At 37.1% G+C, this 27,063-nt stretch overlaps 2 protein-coding genes across 5 annotated transcripts in view; one reads left to right on the top strand and one right to left on the bottom strand.

The window, feature by feature from the left end:
• LOC112749581 (AT-hook motif nuclear-localized protein 1-like) overlaps positions 1–14,019 on the top strand; it is a 37,534-nt gene extending 23,515 nt beyond the window's left edge. Inside the window, exons 2-5 of the mRNA XM_072218637.1 lie at positions 12,675–12,745; positions 12,948–13,052; positions 13,196–13,357; positions 13,550–14,019. Of these exons, the coding sequence (XP_072074738.1) occupies positions 12,675–12,745; positions 12,948–13,052; positions 13,196–13,357; positions 13,550–13,615 (404 nt within the window). The 3' untranslated portion in view covers positions 13,616–14,019. The remainder of the gene's footprint in view (positions 1–12,674; positions 12,746–12,947; positions 13,053–13,195; positions 13,358–13,549) is intronic.
• On the bottom strand, positions 9,165–16,958 carry LOC112749583 (protein cornichon homolog 4). 4 transcript variants are annotated; one of them, XR_011873175.1, is made up of 7 exons: positions 16,613–16,958; positions 15,035–16,529; positions 14,783–14,964; positions 14,577–14,699; positions 14,417–14,486; positions 9,867–10,262; positions 9,165–9,780 (listed from the first exon to the last, which is right to left on the bottom strand). XR_011873175.1 is itself a non-coding variant. In XM_029293232.2 (6 exons), the coding sequence occupies exons 3-6, from the start codon at positions 15,104–15,106 to the stop codon at positions 14,462–14,464; spliced, it is 402 nt and encodes a 133-aa protein (XP_029149065.1). In that variant the 5' UTR covers positions 15,107–15,198; positions 16,154–16,529; positions 16,613–16,958; the 3' UTR covers positions 14,215–14,461. The 4 variants fall into 4 exon arrangements, 3 of the variants coding, with proteins under 3 accessions (XP_025653659.1, XP_029149065.1, XP_072074739.1); XM_029293232.2 differs by lacking the exons at positions 9,165–9,780; positions 9,867–10,262 and having other exon boundaries at positions 14,215–14,486; positions 15,035–15,198; positions 16,154–16,529; XM_072218638.1 differs by lacking the exons at positions 9,165–9,780; positions 9,867–10,262 and having other exon boundaries at positions 14,215–14,486.
• Between the last annotated feature and the right edge of the window lie 10,105 nt (positions 16,959–27,063).

The following is a 27,063-nucleotide window of genomic DNA, read 5'->3' on the forward strand; positions in this document are numbered from 1 at the left end:
ATTCACATGTCCATCTGGAGTATTTGCCTACAGAAGGATGCCATTTGGGCTGTGTAATGCACCTGCAACCTTTCAGAGATGCATGCTCTCTATTTTCTCTGATATGGTGGAAAATTTCCTAGAAGTTTTCATGGATGACTTCTCAGTATATGGAGACCCATTCAGCTCCTGTCTTGATCACCTAACACTGGTTTTGAAAAGATGCCAAGAGACTAACCTGGTTTTAAACTGGAAAAAATGTCACTTTATAGTGACTGAAGGGATTGTCCTTGGGCACAAGATTTCGAACAAGAGAATAGAGGTGGATCAAGCTAAGGCAAAGGTAATTGAAAAATTACCACCACCTGCCAATGTTAAGGCAATCAGAAGCTTTCTGGGGCATGCAGGATTCTATAGAAGGTTTATAAAAGATTTTTCAAAAATTGCAAAACCTCTGAGCAACCTGCTAGCTGCTGACACGCCATTTGTGTTTGACACAAAGTGTCTGCAGGCGTTTGAAACCCTGAAATCTAAGCTGGTCACAGCACCAGTTATTTCTGCACCAGACTGGACATTACCATTCGAATTAATGTGTGATGCCAGTGACCATGCCATTGGTGCAGTATTGGGGCAGAGGCATGACAAGCTTCTACATGTCATTTATTATGCTAGCCGTGTTTTAAATGATGCCCAGAAAAATTACACAACCACAGAAAAAGAATTGCTTGTAGTGGTTTATGCCATTGACAAGTTTAGATCATACTTAGTAGAATCAAAAGTGATTGTGTACACTGACCATGCTGCTCTTAAATATCTACTTACAAAGCAGGATTCAAAACCCAGGCTCATAAGATGGGTGTTGCTTTTGCAAGAGTTTGATATAGAAATAAGAGACAGAAAAGGGACAGAAAACCAAGTGGCTGATCATCTGTCCCAAATAGAACCAGTAGAAGGGGCGTCCTTTCCCTCTATTGAAATCTCTGAAACCTTTCTGGATGAGCATTTGTTTGCCATTCAGGAAACACCATGGTTTGCAGACATTACAAACTATAAAGCTGCAAGGTTCATACCCAAGGAGTACAGCAGGCAACAGAAGAAAAAATTAATTACTGATGCAAAGTACTACTTGTGGGATGAAACCTATCTCTTTAAGAGATGTGCAGACGAAATAATCTGAATGTGTGTGCCTAGAGAAGAAGCACAGAAGATCTTATGGCATTGCCATGGGTCACAATATGGAGGCCATTTCGGAGGTGAGCAAACAGCCACCAAGGTCCTCCAATGTGGCTTCTACTGGCCTACCCTCTATAAAGATTCCTGAGAGTTTGTACGTAACTGTGACAGCTGCCAAAGAGCTGGTAATCTGCCTCATGGTTACGCCATGCCTCAACAAGGAATCTTGGAGATTGAGTTGTTTGATGTATGGGGTATTAACTTCATGGGGCCTTTCCCACCATCATACTCAAACACTTATATTCTAGTGGCAGTCGACTATGTATCCAAATGGGTAGAGGCCATTGCCACACCCACTAATGATACTAAGACAGTGCTGAAGTTCCTCCAGAAACATATCTTCAGTAGGTTTGGTGTCCCTAGAGCACTAATTAGTGATGGGGGCACCCACTTCTGCAACAAACAGCTTTACTCTGCTATGGTCTGGTATAGAATTAGTCACAAGGTGGCAACTCCATATCATCCACAGATAAACGGGCAAGCTGAACTCTCTAATAGAGAACTAAAAAGAATCCTGGAACGGACTGTAAGTACCCATAGACAGGATTGGGCGAGAAGCTTGGATGATGCTCTGTGGGCTTACAGAACAGCATTCAAGACTCCTATAGGGACCTCTCCATACCAGCTTGTGTATGGTAAGGCCTGCCATCTGCCCGTGGAACTGAAGCACAAGGCCTACTGGGCAACCAGATTCCTAAACTTTGATGCCAAATTAGCTGGAGAAAAAAGATTGCTCCAGCTGAATGAGCTAGAGGAATTCAGACTCACTGCTTTCGAAAATGCCAAGCTTTACAAAGAGAAAGCAAAGAGGTGGCATGACAGAAAGCTGTCATCTAGAGTCTTTGAACCAGGACAAAAGGTTCTGCTGTTTAACTCTAGGCTTAGGCTATTCCCCGGGAAACTGAAATTCCGGTGGAGGGGACCATATGTGATTACAAGTGTGTCACCATATGGCTATGTGGAGCTTCAAGACATTGATTCTAATAATAAATTCATTGTTAATGGACAGAGAATCAAGCATTATCTTGAAGGCAATGTTGAGCAAGAGTTCTCAAGGCTGAGGCTAGATTAAAAGCTCAGCAAGGTCCAGCTAAAGACAATAAAGAAGCGCTTGCTGGGAGGCAACCCAGCCATTAGCAAAGTTATTTATTTATTTATTTATTTATTTATTTTAATTATACAAGTTTAATATAAATAATCTTCAAGGTAAAGAATCAATTGCATAAGTTCACAGGGTTACAGAAGGATTCAGAATACAAAACAGGGAGAAGGAGCTCACTGGCAAGAAAACGCCAGTAATGATACCTTTTTGGGCGTTAAACGCCAGAATGGGCACCATTTTGGGCGTTTAACGCCATACCTACAGCATCCTGGGCGTTCAGAAAAACGCCCAGTGACGAAAGATTTCTGCAGCTAGGCGTTAAACGCCAGCCAGAAGCAACAGCTAGGCGTTAAACGCCCAAAAGAGGCTACAGATGGGCGTTAAACGCCCAAAACAAGCAGCAGTTGGGCGTTTAACGCCAGGATTGTGGAGGGGAGGAAGTTTTTGTTCCCAACTTGATTTTTTTTTCAAAATTTCATATCTCCATCCATTTTTCTTACATAAACATGTTCCCATACCTTTATTTTTCAAACTTTTTCCAAAAATTTTTAAAATATCTTAATCCTAAAATTAAATCTTTCTCAATTCTTCTTCAACCTCTTCTCAAATCTTTTTCAAAACAAATCTATCTTTTTCAAAAAAAATTTTCAAACTCATCAATATCTTTTCAAATATTCACAATATTTTTAGAACAAATCTATTTTTTTAAATATCTTTCATATCTTTTCAATTTTAAATTACATCTTTTTAAAAGATTTTCGAAAACCCACCCCCTATCTTTAAATCCTCGTTCGCCCCCCTCTCCTCCACAAATTCGAACTTGGCTCTCCCTCTATCCCTCTCCTTTCTTTTCTTTTGCTTGAGGACAAGCAAACCTCTAAGTTTGGTGTGTTTATCCGTGATCACTAAGCCAATACCCACCAAGATCATGGCTCCTAAAGGAAAACAAACTAACTCAAGAGGCAAGAAAGAGAATATTCCAAAACTACTTTGGAATCAAGGGAAGTTCTTAACCAAAGAACATTCAGACCATTACTACAAAATAATGGGTCTAAGGTCAGTGATCCTGGAAGTTAAATTCGATCTGAAAGAAGACGAATGTCCAGAGATCCAAGAGCAAATTCGAAACAGGAGCTGGGAAGTCCTAGCTAATTCTGAAACAAAGGTGGGAAGAAACATGGTTCAGGAATTCTACTCTAATATGTGGAAAACAGACAGGCAGAGAATAGCTGGAACCGTATTCTATGACTATCGAACTCTGGTCAGAGGGAAGATTGTTCACACCCACCCTGACAAAATAAGGGAGATCTTCAAGCTGCCTCAACTGCAAGATGACCCAGACTCCTTTAATAGGAGAATGATGAGACCAAATCAGAGCTTGGACAAAATCCTAGAGGACATATGCCTCCCTAGAGCCAAATGGACAACCAACACAAAGGGTGTCCCAAACAAACTCAAAAGAGGAGATCTCAAACCAGTCGCCAGAGGCTGGATGGACTTTATTGGGTGCTCTATACTGCCCACTAGCAACCGCTCTGAAGTCACCATCAAAAGAGCAGTGATGATTCATTGCATTATGCTAGAAAAAGAAGTGAAAGTTCATCAGCTGATTTCTTGTGAGCTCTACAAAATTGCAAACAAGAACTCCAAAGATGCCAAATTGGCTTATCCAAGCTTGATCTCTCTGTTATGCAAAGATGCTGGGGTAAAAATGGGAGTAGATAAGTATATCCCAGTTGAGCAACCAATCACAAAAAAATCAATGGAAGGACAAGTGCAGGATGACCCCATCAAGAGGAGAGCACAGGAGTTCCTCCCGAAAATTCCTCAAATTGAATACTAGGAGCGCCTAGAAGCATCTGTCACCAAGTTGCAAGAAGATGTGGACCAACTGAAGGAAGAGCAGCAAAATCAAAACAGCATGCTCTGCAAACTGCTTAGGGAACAAGAAGAGCAAGGGCGTAAACTGAAAGAGCTGAAGCGCCAGAAGCTATCTCTTGAAGGGCCAAGCACCCCACAGACTAAAGAGGCATCTACCTCCCAAAGCAAAGGTTGTTGAGTCCTAACTCTGTGATAACCTTTTATCTATTTTAAAAGTACATGAGTCTTAGAATTAGAGTCATTTGTCTTTATATCTTTAATTTCCTTTCTTACTAATTGTCTACTTTTATGCCTATTTTATATTATTTCTAGTAAATAATGAATAAAGATTAGAGTCTATGCCTTAAGGTTATGAATGTCCTATGAATCCATCACCTTTCTTAAATGAAAAATGTTTTAATTACAAAAGAACAAGAAGTACATGATTCTGAATTCATCCTTGAAACTAGTTTAATTATTTTGATGTGGTGACAATACTTTCTATTTTCTGAATGAATGCTTGAACAGTGCATATGTCTTTTGATATTGTTGTTTATGAATGTTAAATATGTTGGCTCTTAAAAGAATGATGAAAAGGAGAAATGTTATTGATAATCTGAAAAATAAAAAAAATTGATTCTTGAAGCAAGAAAAAGCAGTGAATACAAAAGCTTGTGAAAAAAAAAAGGAGAAAGAAAAAGAAAAAGCAAGCAGAAAAAAGCCAATAGCCCTTAAAACCAAAAGGCAAGGGTAAAAAGGATCCAAGGCTTTGAGCATTAATGGATAGGAGGGCCTAAAGGAATAAAATTCTGGCCTAAGCGGCTAAACCAAGCTGTCCCTAACCATGTGCTTGTGGCGTGAAGGTGTCAAGTGAAAACTTGAGACTGAGCGGTTAAAGTCAAGGTCCAAAGCAAAAACAGAGTGTGCTTAAGAACCCTGGACACCTCTAATTAGGGACTTTAGCAAAGCTGAGTCACAATCCGAAAAGGTTCACCCAGTTATGTGTCTGTGGCATGTATGTATCCGGTGGTAATACTGGAAAACAGAGTGCTTAGGGCCACGGCCAAGACTCATAAAGTAGCTGTGTTCAAGAATCAACATACGGAACTAGGAGAATCAATAACACTATCTAAATTCTAAGTTTCTATAGATGCTAATCATTCTGAACTTCAATGGATAAAGTGAGATGCCAAAACTATTCAAGAGGCAAAAAGCTACTAGTCCCGCTCATCTGATTGGAGCTAAGTTTCATTGATATTTTGGAACTTATAGTATATTTTCTTCTTTTTATCCTATTTGATTTTCAATTGCTTCGGGACAAGCAACAATTTAAGTTTGGTGTTGTGATGAGCGGATAATTTATACGCTTTTTGGCATTGTTTTTACATAGTTTTTAGTATGATTTAGTTAGTTTTTACTATATTTTTATTAGTTTTTATGCAAAATTCACATTTCTGGACTTCACTAGGAGTTTGTGTGTTTTTCGGTGATTTCAGGTATTTTCTGGCTGAAATTGAGGGACCTGAGCAAAATTTGATTCAGAGGCTAAAAAAGGACTGCAGATGCTGTTGGATTCTGACCTCCCTGCACTCGAAATGGATTTTCTAGAGCTACAAGAGTTCAAATGGCGCGCTCTCAATTACGTTGGAAAGTAGACATCCAGGGCTTTCTAGAAATATATAATAGTTTATACTTTGCCCGAGTTTAAATGATACAAACTGGTGTTCAACGCCAGTTCTCTGCCCTATTCTGGCGTTAAACGCCAGAAACAGGTTACAAGTTGGAGTTAAACGCCCAAAACAGGTTACAACCTGGCGTTTAACTCCAGAAACAGCCTAGGCACGTGTAAAGCTCAAGTTTCAGCCCCAGCACACACCAAGTGGGCCCCGGAAGTGGATTTCTGCACTATCTATCATAGTTTACTCATTTTCTGTAAACCTAGGTTACTAGTTTAGTATTTAAACAACTTTTAGAGATTTATTTTGTACCTCATGACATTTTCACGTTTTACATTGTATCTCTACGGCATGAGTCTCTAAACTCCATGATTGGGGGTGAGGAGCTCTGCTGTGCCTCGATGAATTAATACAAGTACTTCTGTTTTCTATTCAAACACGCTTGTTTCTGTTCTAAGATATTCACTCGCACTTAACCATGATGTATGTGATGATCCGTGACACTCATCACCATTCTCAACCTATGAACGCGTGCCTGACAACCACTTCCGTTCTACCTTAGATTGAGTGTGTATCTCTTTTATTCCTGGTTCACGAGTTTGATTGCCTCTCCTGACAACAGAGCATTCGAATCCGTGAGATCAGAGTCTTCGTGGTATAGGCTAGAATTATTGGCGGCCATTTCTGAGATCCAGAAAGTCTAAACCTTGTCTGTGGTATTCCGAGTAGGATCTGGGATGGGATGACTGTGACGAGCTTCAAACTCACGAGTGCTAGGCGTAGTGACAGACGCAAAAGGATCAATGGATCCTATTCCAACATGAGTGAGAACCGACAGATGATTAGCCATACGGTGACAGCGTATTTGGACCATTTTAACTGATAGGACGGATGGTAGCCACTGACAACGGTGATCCACCAACATACAGCTTGCCATGGAAGGAGTCTTACGTGCGTGAAGAAGAAGACAGTAGGAAAACGGAGATTCAGAAGACAGAGCATCTCCAAAATCTCAATCTGTTCTCCACTACTGCACAACAAGTAACATTTATTTCATGTTATTTAGTTTTCATAACAAAAGTAATTTTTATTATTAATCTCCTGACTAAGATTTACAAGATAACCATAGATTGCTTCAAGCCAACAATCTCCGTGGGATCGACCCTTACTCACGTAAGGTATTACTTGGACGACCCAGTGCACTTGCTGGTTAGTGGTACAAGTTGTGAAAAGTGTGATTTACAATTCGTGCACCACTGGACATCTGACCAAATGGTCTATCGAGCTCTCGGAATTCGATATCCAATTTCAACCAAGGTCGGCATTGAAAGCACAGGTCCTCGCAGACTTCATCTCAGAACTAACCCCGGACGAGCACAATAAACCCTGGGAGTTACACGTTGACGGGGCGTCCAGCCGAGGAGGAAGCGGAGCTGGGATAATCCCGAAAGAAGGGGACAAAGTGGTAGCCGAACAATCCCTCCAGTTCCACTTTCCAACAAGCAACAATCAGGCCGAATATGAGGCCCTCATAGCAGGACTCAAGCTTGCCCTAAACCTCCAAGTACAAAGCCTGACAGTACATTGTGATTCCCTCTCGGTGGTGCAACAAATCCGAGAAGAATTTCAGGTAAAAGATCCCTTGCTAGAGCGATATTGGCTCATAGCAAAGAATCTCATTTCAAAGTTTAGTTCATTCATTATTCTACATGTGCATAGAGAAAAGAATGTTAGAGCAGACATATTATCCAAACTTGCCGCTACTAGGGCGGACACACAAACATCAGCATTATCACAACTCACACTTAAAAAACCCAGCATTGAACTATTATCTATAACGAGCATTAACCACCTCCGCGACTGGAGAACACCTTTCTTTGAGTACATCAATGCAGGTATCATACCCAAAGACGACCTCAACCCGCAACACTTCAAACGAAAAGCAAGTCTCTACACAAACATAGCAGGAGAACTATACAGACGCGGTTTCTCACAACCATTACTAAAATGCCTAAATAAAGATGAGGCAAAAGAGGTGATAGACGAAATTCATGAGGGCGTATGTGGGAACCACATCGGGGGACGAGCTCTCGCAGCAAAGATCGTCCAAACAGGATATTATTGGCCGACCATGAAAAGAGATTGCATAACAAAGGTCAAAACATGTGACAAATGCAAAAAACATGCCGCCATCTCTACAAAGCCTGCCGAGGTATTACACAGCATGGAGGTAAGCTGGCCTTTCCACAGATGGGGTCTCGATATTCTCGGCCCGTTTCCAATAGCGCCAGGCCAGGTAAAATTTCTTAGTATCAATAGATTATTTTTCAAAATGGATAGAAGCACAACCGCTAGCAAAAATAACAGCCAAAAAGGTACGATCTTTCATATGGAAAAATATCATATGCCGATTTGGAATACCAAGGGAAATAATATCAGACAATGGTAGACAATTTACAGATAATAAGCTCGGCTCATTTCTAAAAAATTTTAATATACAACATTATTTTAGCTCGGTCGAACACCCACAAACCAATGGGCAGGCCGAAGCTGCTAACCGAGTTATACTGCAGGCAATAAAGAAAAAGCTCGATAATGTGAAAGGAGAATGGGCGGAGCTAATCCCAGAAGTGTTGTGGAGTTACAACACCACAATACAAACCATCACGGGCGAAACACCCTTCAAGCTAGTCTATGGGTCAGAGGCATTAATCCCTGTAGAGGTCAGAGTTCCCATATTAAGAACCAAACTATACGATGAACAACATAACATAAGCACAAGAAATGCCGAGCTTGATCTGACAGAAGAGGACAGGGAAATCGCCGCCATTAAACAGAGAGCCCAGAAACAACTGGCAGAAAGAAAGCACAATAAGAGAGTGGTGCCGAGGACATTCGAGGAGGGCGACTTAGTCCTCAGACGAACAGAAGAAGCCAGACGACCTCCTTCACATGGAAAGCTCGCCGCAAACTGGGAAGGCCCATTCCGGATCACAAAAGTACTCGGGATGGGGGCTTACCAACTGCAAACACTACAGGGCAACTCAATATCTGGGAACTGGAATATCTCTTCTCTGAAATTGTACAGGTCATGAACTGTAAAGTACGCGGATGAAGGTACTCTTTTTCCCCCTTAGAGGTTTTTTTTCCCAAGTCAGGGTTTTACTTAAGGAGGGTTTTAATGAGGCCAGACGCCCAAAATATCAAAATCAAGTTAATACCGATCAATGAGCAATCTGATCTTTTATCCTATCTATTTCTAACTGCCTATTATCTTTATCCTACTTTTACATAAATAAACATCAAAACCAAAATGCCACAATTATATGCATTATCAAAATATCAAACTGTCAAACTGATCCAACCTTGGTCAGCACAAACAAAGTATCTCAAATCCAAAACAACAAACAAAAGTCATACTACATAAATCAAACAAACCAAAAGATACACAAACAAAACAAACTAAGGGAGCGGGACATTTTCATCATGATCCTCCACCGTCCCATCCACAACAAGCTTCCCATCAACAACTTTTTTCGTCACATCCAGCCGAGAACAATCGAACTCAGGAGCTAACACATTGAATTAGCTCACGGCTCGGTCAAAACCTGAGGCAAACATTTCCATACCCAACTCTTCCAACTCATGAACTCGAGAAGTCAGCTGACCTTTAGCCAGGTCACTATCCTTAATGTCGGACTGCAAAAGTCGAATCTGGTCTGTAAGATGATTAACCTCGTCCTCAGATGACTTCAACTTCGTCGTTGCATCCACAATCGCCTCGTCTTTCTCCTTCAAAGCCTTCTCCATCACAGTATCTTTATCCTTCAACAACTTATCCAACTCGGCAACTCTTCCCATACTAGCCTGCTGCTCAGCTATGATCAATTCAGTAGTGCAGCCAATGCACATCAAACGAGAGGCAACAATCTATCAATGGCAACATGGAAGCATATGAACAAAGGCGGTAAAAAAGAGGGGAAAAAGAAATCGAGTAAACAAAGACAAAAACTAACCTGAATGAACTTTCCCATACCCTCCATTCCAATACGGCGAGTCATGAGCATATCGCCAGGGTACTGAGAAACCCTATTGGAGAGCTTGGCTATGGGGAACTGGTCACTCCACAGAGAATGAGTGCTCGTCCCAGGTATGAATCCATGAAGCCGCCTTTTTCCGATCAAATACAGACTTAGCACCACCCGCAACATCCTTATCACATTCAGAAATAACCTCCAGAGATTGATTCATTTCATCCCTTTTCCTCTTATGTGATGACATGGGCTGAGCAGTGGATTGAGCCACCTCACCACCACCATCCTTGGGAACCCCAGAAACCGCAGCATCCTTTTCCTTTTTCTTCTTCAAAAAAGATTGAAATCGGGAGGGATCAAGAAGAGGAGCTCGCCCACCTGCACAAAGGAGAACAGTCAGATAAACGAAACAAGTAAACAACAGCAGTACATCAACCATCGTTACATATGTAAGCTTTCAAACCCTCATTATCACCCGCATCATGCAGGCGAAGGAGTTCGGGAATTGATAAACACACCCCATCAGCAAAACATTCTATCAGAAACTCTAGCAAGCACTCCTCCTCCTCACTTCACTCAGTAGCCTCTAAGATTTGACATGGCTCCGAACACCAGTACAATGGAAACATTTCTATGAGCTCGTCATCCAGATAAAAAGGATACTCGGCCTCCAATGACCGGACCTTAACAAACAAAGATTTAAAAATTTTGAAAGAAGATTTATAAAGCAAGAAGAGGGAACGGCCGGGAAAACTACTCAGACATATCCACAACCCCTTCCTAACCCCTTTAGATTGAAACAGCGAAAAGAATAAAGAAAGGGAGCAAGGAAAAGATAATAACTCCATTAAGCACTGAAAAGCGCGAAGAAATGCCCAAGAATTTGGATGTAGTTGAGAGGGCGCACAGTTTAGTTGGGTCAACAAGTCACACTCGAAAGCAGAGAAAGGTAACTTAACACCTAATTCCGTGAAACAGGGAGCATACATGTAAAAATATTCCCAATCCCCCCTTCTTTCAAAAACCCTATCATCAGTCAAACAGGAAAACAACTGAACGCCCACACCAGAACCCTCTCTCACAACTTTCAAACCCTCTAGTTCATGTATGGATGCAAAATCAACATACGAAGAAGAACGAATTTTCACATCATCATGAACCCAATGATATGGGTTATCTTTCTTCTCCTCAACAGCCATCTTTTTTTTCTTTCTCTTTCGTCATAACAAAAGCAAAAAACAGTAAATGTGAAAGAAAAAACTAACCTCTAGAAGTCATAGTCGAAGATTAAAACCAAAAGAAGATGAGGCAGCAAACCATCAGTTCCAAAACCAAAAACCAAATGATATTACCAAGCCCACTAACTTAGTGAGTAAACCAAGTGACAACCGTTAAATGCCTCGAAAAACCAAAGGGATGCATTAATCGCGACACGCCAAACAAGACAGGAAACCCTTGACTTCCCTTGACTCCCAAGACCCATAACAGGCCCAACGGCCAAACAACCAACCTAAACAAAAAACCAAAGAAAAAACCCAGCTAATCAAAGCTTGCCTGTCACCCAAAACATGGAGACAAACAAGCTTGGGGGCTATGACGTGTACCCCTAAGAACTCGGCAACTATCCTTTCATCCTAACCGACCAAATATTTCGGAACTCATATCAAAACCTAAAACGGAACTCAAACACAAATTACATACGTGACTAATATCATCTCCAGTCCGTTACTAACAACGGCACTCACCTTAGATATCGGAATAAACGCAAGGAAGAACGATCCCCCCACTCATCTATAAAACAAGCCAAGCAACCCTTAAAATACAGGTCACAAAACTCACTCTAATTCATTACTTTCATCTCTTATAGTTCACATACTTACTTGAGCGTCGGAATACTTTTTGCAGGTGCTCCCGCCGCCGTGTTTCATCGTGCCGAGGTTATTCCTGAAGGCTACCTTCCAGACGACGTATAGCTCCACCAATAGATTAGCAGCCTCGCTGGGAGAGATATACCTCGGCTAGACCTGAACGGAACAGGTACAATGAAGAAAACCTCTTGCTCTTGGCCTTTTATATTTGTGTTTTTGAATTTGGCTTTCACTGTTAACTGTGTAAACTGTAAAGTGTGAGTGACACTAAAAGTATTTGTTGGGTACTGATGACAAAAAAGCATGCTTGTTTCTTGTTTGTTAAGTATAGGTACTAGGTACTAGATTGTGAGATTGTGTGCGGGTGCGTGTTATGTTGGAACCCCATTTCCTTGTATCGTAAGTCGTAACCAATGAATTTGCGGGACCTGTGATGCGCCTCAATTAGCCTTGTGCCAGTATTCATCTGAAAAGTAACTGAGCTAGTATGAAACCGTGGATTCTCTGTCATTTGTTATAGTAGCTCTTTTCTTTGGTAGTTCGAACCACCCAAATCATGAGAGTTTCTAGTTCTGAATGGGAGATAGGATCTTGTTATGCTACTTCTTCCTGCTAAAATATAATCTGCTACTGTCTTCCACATGCTCTCTGGTCTGTTATGGGGGTAAGAAAATTAAAGCTCAACTAAAATTGAATTGTAATAGTGTTAAGCTTCGTATGTTGGTGGTACTTGCATTAATATAAGTCATAAATATAAATGATTTTGCTTCAACCTATTTCCATTGCACTTCAGGTCTAGATAGTAAATACACATTCTTTTTATGGTACCCGGCCTTGTGAATTTAAATTACATTTTCATAAGGAGCATCTTCATGTCTGAAATGATTAATTAAGTTTTGAAACTTCTGACCTTTGTTTTTAGGCGAGTGGGTTGGATGCTCGTCAATCGGTGCTAATTTTACCCCCCATATCATCACTGCTAATTCCGGGGAGGTGAGTATCAACTATACTCATTGACCATGCTGAGCTTCTATGATGCAATCAATAATGCATTTTTATATTTCCATACTCGTCTTCATAACTTCCTATCTTGGCAGTGTCATAATTATATTATTTATCTTGGTGTTAAAACTGGAAAACGGAAAGCATGTATGCACTGTTGACAAATAGTGGTTTTCTTATTGATTCTGATTAGGATGTTACCATGAAGATAATATCGTTTTCTCAGCAAGGACCACGAGCTATATGTATTGTGACACTTCGTCAACCTGATTCTTCCGGAGGTACACTGACATACGAGGTGAGTATTTATGCAACCTGGATCACCAGTGCAATGAAAAAGTATTGATTCATTTGCACCTTCTTACTCATTGGCTGTTTCTGCTATGTTTTTTACCTTCGAATCATGAAAAGATGGTTCTGTATTATTGTGTTGTTAAACAGGGACGGTTTCAAATTCTGTCTTTGAGCGGATTATTCATGCCAAATGATAATGGTGGAACACGGAGCAGATCCGGTGGCATGAGTATTTCCTTAGCAAGTCCGGATGGACGTGTTGTAGGCGGCGGAGTAGTTGGTCTATTGGTTGCTGCAAGTCCTGAGCAGGTAGCTACTATGCACTCCCATTAGCAGTTAGTTAGTTAGTTAGTTGCGAGTGCGGAGTAGTTGGTCTATTGGTTGCTGCAAGTCCTGAGCAGGTAGCTACTATGCACTCCCATTAGCAGTTAGTTAGTTAGTTAGTTGCGAGTGCAGGGCAATGACAATGTTCATCAATTCATTGATATACATCCTCCCCAGGTTGTGGTAGGCAGTTTTCTCGCAGGCAAGCAAACAGCAATCAAACCCCAAAAAGCAGAAATTTGAGGTAATATCAACAGCCATGCCACCCGCTGCTCATGCTAATCTCTGAACTTGCTCTTCCTGGAGTAACCCAACTGATATCAATGTGTCATTTCCTGGGGGCTAGTTTCATCAAATCAATTCAAATCTGCATTTGCTAGAGCTCATTGTAATGGGATTACTAATTTCCCTAGTTTCATGCTTATTTAATATCCATAGAGTTTGTCCCTCTTAGTTCTTAGCATGCCGGGTTATTGTTCATGTAGAATTGAGGTGTAGCTAAGCTAGTTAGGAATGCTTCTGATCCCTAAGGAGCACGTTTGGACTTTGGATAGTAATGGTTATTCCCTAAATTATCAAAATGATAAAATGAATTTAAAATTTTCTCTATATGGAAATTATACAAGTAATTTAAGACTCTCCATCGTCTTTCATTTCGAAATCCTTCCTGATTATTCCTTTCTATTACCACAATTACTAATTGACTTACATTTTTTTGTCCCATTGATTTGAACATATTGATGTTATTTCTGTCATCATGTCATGCAATTAAATAGCAATAGTCGATCCTATGATTCGTCAGCCTCATACATTTTAATTAATTTAACTTTGCGAAGAAGACAGAAAGAAAAACCAAGATACATTTGCTATGCTAGTCCTACGAGATATTATTAACACTTTCCCATATCATGCAACTAATTAATGGAGTAAATCCAATGTGATCAAATGAGTATGAAAGGTATGCAGCATTTTCATACTGATTTTCCTTATAACTATATCTTATTTTCATGAATTGAACTCATATACATACATATATACACATACCCATCGTCCGGAGCATGGATTTCAAGAAACAAACAAGTGTATCGTTCAATCGAGTGAGTTGTAGATCATCCTGCATCAAAGGGAACGTTGAATTAAGAATATACATTTTTATTGTAATACAAAAAAGAGAGGCATTGTTTGAGATAATAAGTAAGTATACCAAAATAGAGAGAGGAAAAGGGAGAAAACAAGATAGATGAGTTTGAGGAGGCGGTGCTTCTTTTCCCAGGACAGATTGTTGAATATCTCTGTAACATCAACTAAATGCTTTCTTTGCCTATATCTGATATATATCATTTCCAACACATTAAATAAAAAGAAAAGAAGGTGCCAAGTCACGTGAAAGTAAAGTAAGTAGGTACTGACAAATGGAGATTGAAGCAGAGGTAAGGAAGAGACAGAAGTGTCAATATCCAATGGGAGTTAACAAGGTAGAAAGAGGTAAGGAGAGCCTGAATAATGAACTCGGGTAAGACCACCATGTTGATTCGAGAAGAGGAGTCATAGGCATTTATGTAATCGAATTCCAGGTCTGCCAGGCACATTAGCTGCAACACAAATATGAATATGAACCATAAGCGAGGGAGATTGAATTCATAGATAGAGATGGAGATGGACCTGGTAAATGAGGAGGGCCAGTAAGGAAAAGAGGAGCAAGAAGGAGATGAGCCACGCTAATATGTCCCCCATCTCTCTTCTCTCTCCTGTTTCTCCTTAATTTTCAGATTCATTCAGCCTCTAACCTCAGCTCTCTCTTTGTCTCTGTCACCAATCTCAGATATCTACGCCACACCCCACAAACACACCGCCCATCAAACAACATACACAAAACACTCCTACTATTGTTTCTTTTTGGTCAACCTATCTTATTTCAAACTAATACACTACTATCATAACTGCCTTCAAAAATATGTTGCAATTTTATTTTTGGCCTTAAGTGGATAAATATTAAGATCAAAGGCCACACTTTGACCCAAGTGCTATTCTAGGTAAGATAATAATTAATTGCTTCTAAAATAAATCACTTTTATACAAGCGGAGATCATCACAAGCTTTAATTATATGGTTAATCTCTATGTTAATGTCAAATAATGTAGTCACGGCCAAAGTATTATTATATTGTCGTGTACCATTTTCCTAGCCCCTCTCAGTCCCAAAAATTGTTATACATACATGAACCGCATTGAAAAGCGTTTAGTTGAGTAATTACTAATTAGAGAAGGAGGAATGCTAGAAACTCAAAGAATTTATTAATTTTGGCCGATCAATAATATTTAAAAGTGTTAAAGTGTAAATGAAAAATATATTGTTGGATTATTAGACTAAAAGTATTGAATTGATAATGCAGGATCGTTGGCAAAAAAATAATAAATTTTTTTATTTTTTTATTTTTTATTTGAGAAATTAACGATATTAACGATATGATGTATGTATAAAAATCTTAAAAATAAAAAAGAATAGAATGGTTGAAGGAACGAAGAATAAGACAAGACAACAGGACAAAAAAATAAATCAATCATGGCCAGATGTTACATTCGGTGGTGATGAGAGTATGAGATTCAAAGCTTGCAAGAAATATTTTGACTCTGCTAGTGCATGTGGACGAAAATACTAATAGACACATATACTCTCAAATAAATTACTCCTATATTGTATTTTAAATTCTGTAAGACAGGAGCAATGCACATATATACAACAAAGCCATTCAATGTTGCACTACTAGATAGTACTTATTACCTGATGTATTCAGACATACCTCCACGCACGTATCCAAAACTTGACCAAACTCACAAAGATAATTTAAAATAAGGGAAGCACAGAAAAGTGCACTCTCTCTAGAAGTTTGTCCATAGTTTCATGACGACATGCCAACATTGCAATATGATTACATTAGTATACACAATGATCGTAAAAAAGGAATGCAACAATGTGCTAGTTCAAAGGGAAATTAAATATGCAATAATTAAAATAAACTGTTGGGAAATGCATGCAAGAATGAATCAACGAATGAATGGGCGTCCGTTAATTAGCCAGAATTAAAAGGTAGGAGGTCTCGAACAGAGAAAGAAATTTCTTGAACCGAGGTTTTTCAACTTGTCATTTGGATTCAAACCTGCACCAGCCCAATAGTGAATGGTTGGGTGTATATATGTAGAGCATAGGATGATTGGATTGAAGGTGAATTAAATAACGTACTTTGGAGGGTGAAGGGAGAGTAGTGAAGGTCGTAGGAGTGAGGAGGAGTGTCCTTCAAGGGTGGTCTTCTCTTCTCGTAGGCATAAATGGACAAGACTGCCTTAATCAAATCGGCGACGGTGTCTTCGGGGCGCATCAGCACCTGAATTGCTCCCAAGCTATTCTCCACGGTCACCTTTAGTAGCATTTTCGTTGGCCCAACACCACACTCACTCTTCTTTAGGCTCCCACCAGGACTTGACACCGATCCACCCATTTCGAGATCGAGAGAGAGAGAGAGAGAGAGAGAGATTTTAGTTGATTGCACGTAATGAGAGTTAGGAGTGTGTGTCTGTTGTTGAAGTGAACGTGAGAATGATGTGACTTTTGTGTTATATGGGAGAAGGGACTAGGAAGAAGCACGAAACTTCTTGGAAGGTGCCTCGGTTTTTAACTTTTGTTGTGAATATGTGGAGGCAGCCTCGATCACGTTGCTGATTGCCCACATCAGAATCACTATCACATGACATATGCTACTCACTCTAGTGGGAAGAAATTCAGGTGGGCAATTAATTTAATGAAAAGTTGATAGTTAAAAATAATTTAATAATTTAATAAATTTATCTAAATTATTATTTAATAACTTTTAATTATTAATTTTATATAAAAAAATTGGTATTAAAACGGGGTTTAAGTTTGAAAGAAAAAATCTAAATACAAACTAGTTGGGATAAAGTAAATTTTTGTTCATCATCAACTAAGATGCTAACTATATCTTTAGGAGGATTATTCTAAACAATTTCGCTATGTAATCAATAAGGATTCTACCAATTCTTGCCAACTCTTATTTATGGCTGTGTTTAATAGAAGTGTCTTTGTGGATGTGTCTAATAGAAGTGTCTTTTTTATGGCTGTGTCTAATGAAAGTGTCTTTGTGAATGTCTCTCCTGAATGTATCTCCTTATACATGTGTTTTCTAGTGAAGGTGTCTTTGATCAGATTGAGAAGGTAGAAACGAAATAGAGGGAGCACACTGCGGTGGACGGCGGCGATGCAGTTCGCGAGGGGGAAGGTGCCGCGATGGTCCTGTGGAGGAGAAAATTGCGCATGCAAAGCGCGCATTGCGGCGACGGGGATTGGTTGCGGAGGGCACCGACACTGCCCAGAGGATCGTCGGGGTGGAGGCTGTGGCAGGGGCGCAGATGCGAACCACTGCACGCATTCCGAGCAGTGCAACTAACGGCGCGACGCAGCAGCGGTAGCAACACAGGGATGGGGTTCTGCATGGCGATGAAGACGACGGTGGTGAAGGCTCCATGGTGTGACGATGAAGACGACAATGGCGGAGGGGATGCGACGCGGCGATCGCGGAGGCGTAATGCGGGCAACGGCTTCGTGAAGAGCATGCTCAGCACGTCGTGCAGGGGCAGCAACGGTGGAGGCAAAGGATGTAACGCCGACTGATGCCGAAGTGAGGGAGAACGCAGGGACGAGTGACGACGACACAGTTAGGAGTTGTTGCGGAAGAGGGTTAGGTGACACCTTCCTGAATTCACGTCGCAACTCTCTTCGGTGCGGCTACAAATCCTTATAATTCAAAATTTTTGTTAATTTAGGTCAATTCAATGCTAATTGTAATTAAAATATAATAATTAATTATTGTTGGCAATAACCATTTATTTTATAGGTGAGACCAAGAATAAATATGAGAGAGAAACTATTCAAAGTAAAAGATCACACTTTATCCTTTAAAGTACAAATTTAAAATTTAGAAGTTCCAAATTAATAAAAGATAATTCTTAATTCCTAGTCCTCTAATTATTAATGTCTTTAATTAAAGCATTTAATGATTGCTCAGATTTTTAAGGTTGTTCAGAAGATAGATAATAGCATTAGAGTCACATTGTATTATAATTCTTTTCAAACTCATGGTCCATGCTATCTTTAGACCTATATATACACCGCAAATCTTAGTTTTGAAGGTAGTACAGTTGCCAATACCATTTGAAAAGCCTCATATCCAATTTCCATTCTCATTTCTGATACCACATTCAACTTTTTTATTTTGTCGAGATCATCTGTGTTGAGTGCAACCCAATTGTGTGGGGAGGGTTTCATTTTATCTGTTGCTCAGTTCTCCTTTTGAAAAAGTTCTATTTCCTTCTCCTTTCAAAAGCTTCAGAAATTTCCTTCACCTTCTTTAGTATTTCATTGTGGCATTGAGGCGATCTAGAGTAACTTTGTTTATGTATCTCCTTGTTTCTCCAGTTCAAGATTTTCCAACATGTCGTGACGAAGACATCTAGCCAGTCCCTCCGATTGCTACCATTCATCTTTTCTCTAAAATTGAGTTCAATCCATTCATTGAAGCTAGCTCCAAAGAATGAATTGATCAATCTAGGGTTTATTAGTTGGACCCAGATTGGTGACACCTTGGGGAAGTTCCTCATAATGTGAAGCGCGTCTTCCTTCTGGTTATTGCACAGGGGGCATTCGCCGATGCCACCAAATATACGGCTTCTCCTCTCATTAGTGAAAACTCGCTTTTGCATTAGTTTTCACATAAATATCTGTCTTTTGTGGTCCCTTCCATTTTCACATAACATTCCAAATCGAGCAAAAAGGGGCTCCAGGATGCAATAGCTTTGTAGGTTGAAGATACAGAAAAATCACCATCGTCCATATGTCTCCAAGCCACTCTATCTTCTCCTCTATTTCGATTGGGTGCAGGTTGGGCCATTATTTCCATGATCATGATTTATGGTAAGAAACTCTATAATTTAAATTTGTCCCATTCTTCTCTTTCATTGGTCCATTCCCAAACATTGTTATCTAGGTCTAAGTCTTCTCTGGTTACAAAATTAATCAAGTTGTTTTCGCCTTCCACCTAAGCGTCCGTCCAAAATTTTGTAGTGAGCCGATCTCCAACAAAGGTAATGGAGTGCTTCTGGAAAGAGGGTCAGATTTTGATTAATTCCTTCCAAAAGTACTTTTACTTCTCTATAAGATCTTTTAAAAAAAGATAACTCGAAAAAAGATCTTTTTTTAAAAGCTCACCCAAACAACCCCTAAGTATTCTTTAAATTAGTCTTTTACAGTTTACTCAACTTTTTTATTACATTAATTAAAAAAAACTAAAACAAACATTCAAATAGATTTATTATTTTTTTAATTTAAATATCAATCTACAAAGAAGAATTAAAATTCAAAATTTTAAATTTAAATATTGTAAATACTTACACATTCCAAATAAAATGCTAAATATTTCAAACCGGATTTTCACTAATAAAATCTTTCCTCCGCAAAAATCCAGAGCTGCAGTGCCTTCTCCTCCTCATCTGTCACCACATTTGTCTTCTCCCATGTCCTGCACCTTTCCCGCGACGATCTCTTTCTTCGGTGATGCGCTCCTCCCCAGTGACGCGCACCCCCGCGCCACGCACCCCCGCGTGCTCCTCCATTGTTGCGCGCCTCCTCGTCCCTAGTCTCCTTCCCCACGTCGCACTCTTTCCCTGTCTCTAGTATTTCTGCTTGCACAATTATGTATGATTTTAGAGTTTGTAATATGAATGTAATTTGGATGTGTTAATACCTAATTTCAAATGTGTTTGTGTTGTCTAATTAATTATGGATGTGTTTGTGTTTCGGAATATTTTCGTATAAGATTGTGTGATCAAATGATGAATTTTGGATTTTTTTTTTAAGGCATTATATTTGTTGTTTGTTATTTTAGATGTGTCTTGAGCACATTTACATTCTACATCAAATATCTAAATTTTACAACTCTGTTCATTTTGAGTTTGAAATACTAATGTAATTTAGATGTGCTAATATTTAATTTTAGATGTGTTCATATTGTTCATGTTAATATTGGATGTGTTCGTGTTTCTGGTATGTCACTTCTAATTTTTCAAAAATTAGATGAGACTATTCTTGTTCTTCAAAGTGTTCATTAGTTTAGAAATTTTGTTAGTGGGATTTGTGTTTGAAAGGAAAAAAGCTTGAGTGAGTTAAAGAATTTATTGTGTGAAAAAAAAAATCAATTATGTGAGTTTTAGTTGTCTGCAGAGGAATATTATGTAATTGAAAGATGCTTGAATTATGTTGTTTAATTAATTGTGGATATATTTGTGTTTTTGTACAATATTTGTATAAGATTTGTGTGATCAAACGATAAGTTTTGGATTTGTTTTAAATGTATTTTTTTTTTTTGTTATTTTAGATGTGTCTTGAGTACATTTATAATTTTACATTAAATATCTAATTTTTACTACTCATATTGATTTCGAATTTAAAATATTAATATAATTTACATGTGTCAATATCTAATTTTAGATGTTTTTATATTGTTCATGTTAATATTAGATGTATTTGTATTTTTGGTGTGTCATTTTTAATTTTTCAAAAATTGGATGAGGGTATTCTTATTTTCGAAAGTATTCATTAGCCTAGAAATTTTGTTAGTGAGATTTGTGTTTGAAGAAAAAAAGCTTAAGTCAAAAAATTTATTGTGTGAAAACAATTAATTGTGTGAGCTTTAGTTGTCTGCAAAAAATATTATATAATTGAAAGATGCTTAAATATTGGAGTGAAAATTCAACCAAAAAAATTATTTGAGAGATTGTGATTTTTGAGTTCAGTTTTAATTTTTTTGTATAATGATATTTATTGTTTATTTTTTTCTTTGTTTCTGTCTCATGCAACTAAGTAAAATTATTTTTAATATATTATATGCTAAATTATATGTCATTTCTAATATGTCATTTCTAATAGCTATTTAAACATGCTGAATTATCAACCCTTCTTATCAACGGTCAATTATAACTATCATGTTATAAATAATAATGGTATAGATAACGGTAATATTTTTAGATAATGCTGAATTTTTATATATTCTTAATATAAAGTTTTGATTTATTTCATGAATAGTTTGGGGTGAATTCTCGGCAAATCTTGTAATGTTGGATGTGTATATTATAAATCAATATTTAATATATTCTAGATTTCTCATATGAATTTTGAATGTTATAATAAAATAATTAGCGTGCATTTTTATAATTTTAAATGTGTACTTAACGCTAATTTTTTAAAATAATTTTATATTTTTATAACTACAATGTCAATAAAAAAAGTACTTGTGCTGATCTAAAAAAAAAAAAAGAAAATAAGAAGATTTCTATGGACAAGTTCGATGAACTTAATGATAAAAATATTACATTCTTAAATTTTAAATTTTATTTATATGATTTTTAGATGTGTACAAAATATATTTTGTGTGTGATTTTATTATTATAGATGTGTTATAGATTTATGTAATTAACTAATTTTAAAAATTAGTTAAAGTACCAAGCAATAAAAAAGTAAAAACAAAATTATAATGAATAAATACTAGTATTTAAGGGTTTTTTATTTAAATAAAATATTTGGGCTTCTATATTACTTAATTTCCCTAAATGGTTTTGAACGTGAATCCCCTAAACCATATAATATATAAATCGTCCTAGGGTTGTGTGTTTTAATGAATACAAAAAATCATTGAACCTTGGACGATTTATGCATGAATTGCATAGGTGAATAGGGCATAAATCGTCCCAGCTCACTGTGTGTTACGAATAACACGTAAATCGTCCTAGCCTAGGATGATTTATGCATTTTAACCTAAAACACTCTATCCTGGCACGATTTTCGTGCTTCTTCCTAACCCTCTACCCCTAGCACGATTTACGTACAAATCCCAAACCCATAAGCCCTAGGACGATTTTTATTTGTATTTAACAATAAGTTTTTTAATTTAAAAATTAATTTCTAATCAACATTTAACACTTGATTATTAATAAAAATTATATATTAATTTTATAAAAAATATAAAATAATATATACCATTTTTAAAAATTAATCATTTAATCTTTGATTTTTCATAAAAAATAATTAATTAATACAAATAATATTTTAAAAACTTAAATTTTGGAAACAAAATAAAATTATTTTAAATATTTTAGCATTTTAAAATAATTTTTTTTAGTTACAAAAATTCTTATATTTTGTGATAAACAAATAACTTGTTACAAACAATATTGAATTTTGTGACAAATTAATTTTTTATTACAAAATAATTGGAGTTTTTAAAACAAATGAATATTTTGTTACAAAATATTTTGAATATTTGCAACAACTTCATTTTTTGTTACAAAATATTATAAAATTTTGCAATAACACACTGATTCGTTATAAAAGCCAAAATAATTTGTAACAAAAAAATCAAATTATTATAAAATATCAAAACATTTTGTAACAAATTGTATTGTTGTTACAAAATATTATTATTATGTAACAATCACTAATTTTTGTTACAAAAATTAATTTTTTGTAACAATTTTAAATTTGTTAAAAAATTTTTGTTACAAATATTTCATTTTCTTATAGTATATATATAATCAAGCCCATAATGTGATTTACATAAATATTTGTGTAGTAGAATATTCTAGAACAAATAAATAAGTCAACACAATATAAATTTGATGAATAAATATATGAAAATTAACTTTAATTAATATTAGTTTATTTTTTATTGTAAATTAATTTTTTTTTATTTTTTTAAATTTAAAATTTAAAATAAAAATAAATTAAAAAAAAAATTGTAACTTAAAAAATTAACTTCTTAATTGAACTCAAATTTGATATAGTAGTAAATATGGTGTGATTGCATCAAAAAATGGTTGTCATATATTAAAGAAACACATGTCTTTTTACTCTAGATGAGTTAGAATTCGAATTACACATAAAAGTTTTCACATAAATCGTCTTAGGAGCTTGTGGGTTTGGGGTTTGCACGTAAATCGTGTTAGGGGGTAAAGGGTTAGGAAGAAACACGTAAATCGTGCCAGGGTAGAGTGTTTTAGGTTAAAATGCATAAATCATCCTACACTAGGACGATTTACGTGTTATTCGTAACACACAGTGGGTTGGGACGATTTATGCCTTATTCACCTATGCAATTCATGCATAAATCGTCCCAGGGTACAATGATTTATATATTCATTAAAACACACGACCCTAGGACGATTTATATATTATATGGTTTAAGGGATTTACGTTCAAGAAAACCATTTAGGGGAATCAGGTAATATAGAAATCCAAATATTTTATTTAAATAAAAAAAATCTAATTAATAATAAGATCAAATATGTTAGATATATTTTTATTAAATGTAATATAAAAAAATTCAAATTTATTTTTAAACTTTATTTGTATAATTTTAGATGTGTAAAAAAAATATTTTTTATATAATTAAATAATTTTAGATGTGTCAAATTTAAAATCTCTCTTAATTTGTGTCTTATTCTTCTTTACCTTACTGTATCCATAAATTCAAGTTACTATTCCTATGGCTTGATTGAATTTACTTATTAACAGAAATTAATAAATAATAATAATAATAATAATAATAATAATAATAATAATAATAATAATTAAAGAAGTACCATATGAACAGTCAACAACGAATCTTTCCAATGGAGCAGAAGAGGAGAGTTGCTAAGCTCCGAAAAATTTTGATGGTCCATTGAATTTAATTTATTAATATAAATTAATAAACAAAAATAACAGAAAATAATAATAATAATAATAATAATAATAATAATAATAATAATAAGGAATAAGTATTGTTTTGATCTCTAATGTTGAGGGTTAGAATCAAAACCGTCCTCAATATAATTTTTTATTTTGCATCATTCTTAACGTTTTTTTTCGTATTAAAATCGTCCTTTTTAATAAATTTTTTAATTTTATTATTAAATTACTCCTATTCTAATAAATAAAAAAATTATAAAAAAAAAACAAAAACAAAAGAACGTGAGGGGGAGGGGAGGGGAAAAGGAAAAGGGAAAGGGGGAGGGGGACGACACTGGTAAAGCTTGGAGTCGCCGTTGTCGTCGCCGTCGTCGTCGCTGTTTGATAAACTCATATTTCATGAGTTCTTTTGTGCTTAATTTGAGTGATTTATACAATCCTTCACCTACTTATTCACATTAATTGCATGGTTTTATTTTCCCTTCCTTATTATGTCATATTGTGAAAAACATGTTTCCTAAGCTTTAAAAATCAATTATTTTAATTACCTTTATCTCCATTCGATGCCGTGATTAGTGTGTTGAGTAGTTTCAGATTTTCTAAGGCAGAATGACTTAAAGGACGAAAAAGGAAACATACAAAAATGGAAGGAGAAGGCAAAACGGAGCTTTGAAGGAAACTGGTATTCACGCGATCGCATGGACGACGCGATCGCGTGCCAGAAGCGAAGATGCAGCGACGCGGCCGCATGACTGACGCAACCGCGCGACATAAGAAGAACGCATACGACGCGGATGCATGACTGACGCGACCGCGTGGCAAGGAAAAGCTCCGAATGACGCGACCGCGTGACCCACGCGGACGCGTGACAGAGGCCACGTATCAGAATTTACAGAATACGCCCCCAGCGAATTCTGAAGCCCTTTTTGGCCCAGATCCAAGTACAGACAGCATAGACCAGAGGTTATAAAGTGTGAAAATGCACCCATTCAAGAGAGAGCTCGCATATTTTTATTTTTCAATGATTTAGATTTAGTTGAGAGGGAGATCTCCTCTCTCTCTCTCTCTCTTAGGATTTAGGATTTCTTCTTGTTTTAAGAAGTGACTCTCAATCCAGGTTTTACGTTTCTTTATTTTAGCTTCCTTTTACTTTTATTTATTCCAGCACTTGAATTGATAAGTGAATTTATGAATTTCTTCCATGTTACAGACTGTTATTTGAATTAATGATAATTGAGGTATTTTCAGTTTATGATTGTTCTCTTTGATTTAAGTTACCATTGCTTCCCATCTAAGGACATTTTTATTATTCCAGCAATTTTACTTTTTCCCCTTTTGGTCCTGGTTAAGAATTCAGTAACTCAACAGTTATTAAACTCAACATAATTGATAATCGTTATCTTGCTAATTAAGCTGAACTTAAGTAATCCCAACCTTTTCTTAGGAAATAAATAGGATTCAAAGGTCAATTTAATTAGTCCCTTGACTTTCCGTTGCCCTAGTACAGGTTGATCAAGTGGAGTTTAGATTCAACTTTCATTATAGTTGAGAGAGATAACTGCATTGGACCTCCAACTTCTCTTACCTTGCCAAAAGTCTGCTTTACAGTATTTATTTACTTTAATTGCCATTTACTTTACTTGTCATTTAAATTACTTGCTTCTCATCTTCTAAACCCCGATCACAACCTTTATAGCCAATAATAAGAACATACTTCCTCGCAGTTCCTTGAGAAGACGACCCGAGGTTTGAATACTCGGTTAACAATTTCTAAAGGGGTTTGTTACTTGTGACACCCAAAACGTTTGTATGAAAGGACTTTTGAAGGTTTAGAAACTATACTTGCAACGAGGATTTATCCGCAAATTTCTAGACCACGCAAAAGTTCTCTCATCAAAATGGCGTTGTTGCCGGGGAACTGCTAACGTGTGCCTTATTATTGGTTATTGTAAATATTTTTCTTTTGCTTGTTTATTTATTTTTGTTTTTCCTTTTTATCTTTATTTGTTACTATGAACTCTCACCCCTCTCGCTTTGAGTTTGGTTCTAATATTGTTAAAGGAAATAGAAGTTACAACAGGAATGTGTACCAAGGTCAGACCAATCAAGGATGGATGAAACCAAGAGGATCTAATCAACCCTTTTGGCAGCAATACCCTCCGAGATATCCTGGACAAAGACCATTCTACAGTGCATACCCAGCTGAAAGACATGGTGGACAACCTTGTAACTACCAACAAGCCCCACCCCGTGCATATAAACCATCCTTTCAACATAACCTCGAACCACCATACTCACAAGCTTCTCTTCACCATTCGCCACCATATGATCCTTCCTTACCCCAATACCAATCCAATCGTTCCCAATCACCACCACTTTCCTTTGTGTCATGTCCAAGTCCAGCAACCCAGGAAGCAGAGGATCGCCTAAGGGAAACAGTAATTAAATTTCAAACAACCATTCAACAACTGGAGCAAGCGATAATTCAATGGGCTTCTAGGTGCTCAAATACACAAGGATTAGCCACAGCCCCATGTGGACAGCCCAATGAAGAGCAGAGCATGAAGGAATTGCCAGAAACTCGAGTGGACAAGACAGAGAATGAATTTGTACTAGAACAATTAGAAGAAGCTGTCTTTGTTCAAGAAGAAGAGTTGGTTGAAGATCTAGGAGATACTGAACCTCCATGGGAATCCAGAATTGAGGAAAACGCCGTCAAGGAGACTACAGTTGATGCTAAGGAGGATATTTCTCCAAGGCACATCGTTTATGAAGAATCAGACGGAATAATCCAAGAAACAAATTCCCTTGATGATGATAGTCACAAGTCTAACTCTCTTAGTGATGAACTTGCATCCGCAAGTGAATTCTCTGAGATCGAAGAATCTTCCCCAAGTGAATAT

The sequence above is a fragment of the Arachis hypogaea genome, chromosome 15 (genome assembly GCF_003086295.3).
Source record: "Arachis hypogaea cultivar Tifrunner chromosome 15, arahy.Tifrunner.gnm2.J5K5, whole genome shotgun sequence".
Lineage (NCBI taxonomy): Eukaryota > Viridiplantae > Streptophyta > Magnoliopsida > Fabales > Fabaceae > Arachis > Arachis hypogaea.

Excerpts from the sequence above, each read along its gene's own strand:
- LOC112749583 (XM_025797874.3), bottom strand. The coding sequence starts at position 10,061 with ATGTTGCGGGTGGTGCTAAGTCTGTATTTGATCGGAAAAAGGCGGCTT. Across the intron at positions 9,781-9,866 it reads GTATGGGAAAGTTCATTCAG|ATTGTTGCCTCTCGTTTGAT; the intron begins GTTAGTTTTTGT and ends TGCCATTGATAG.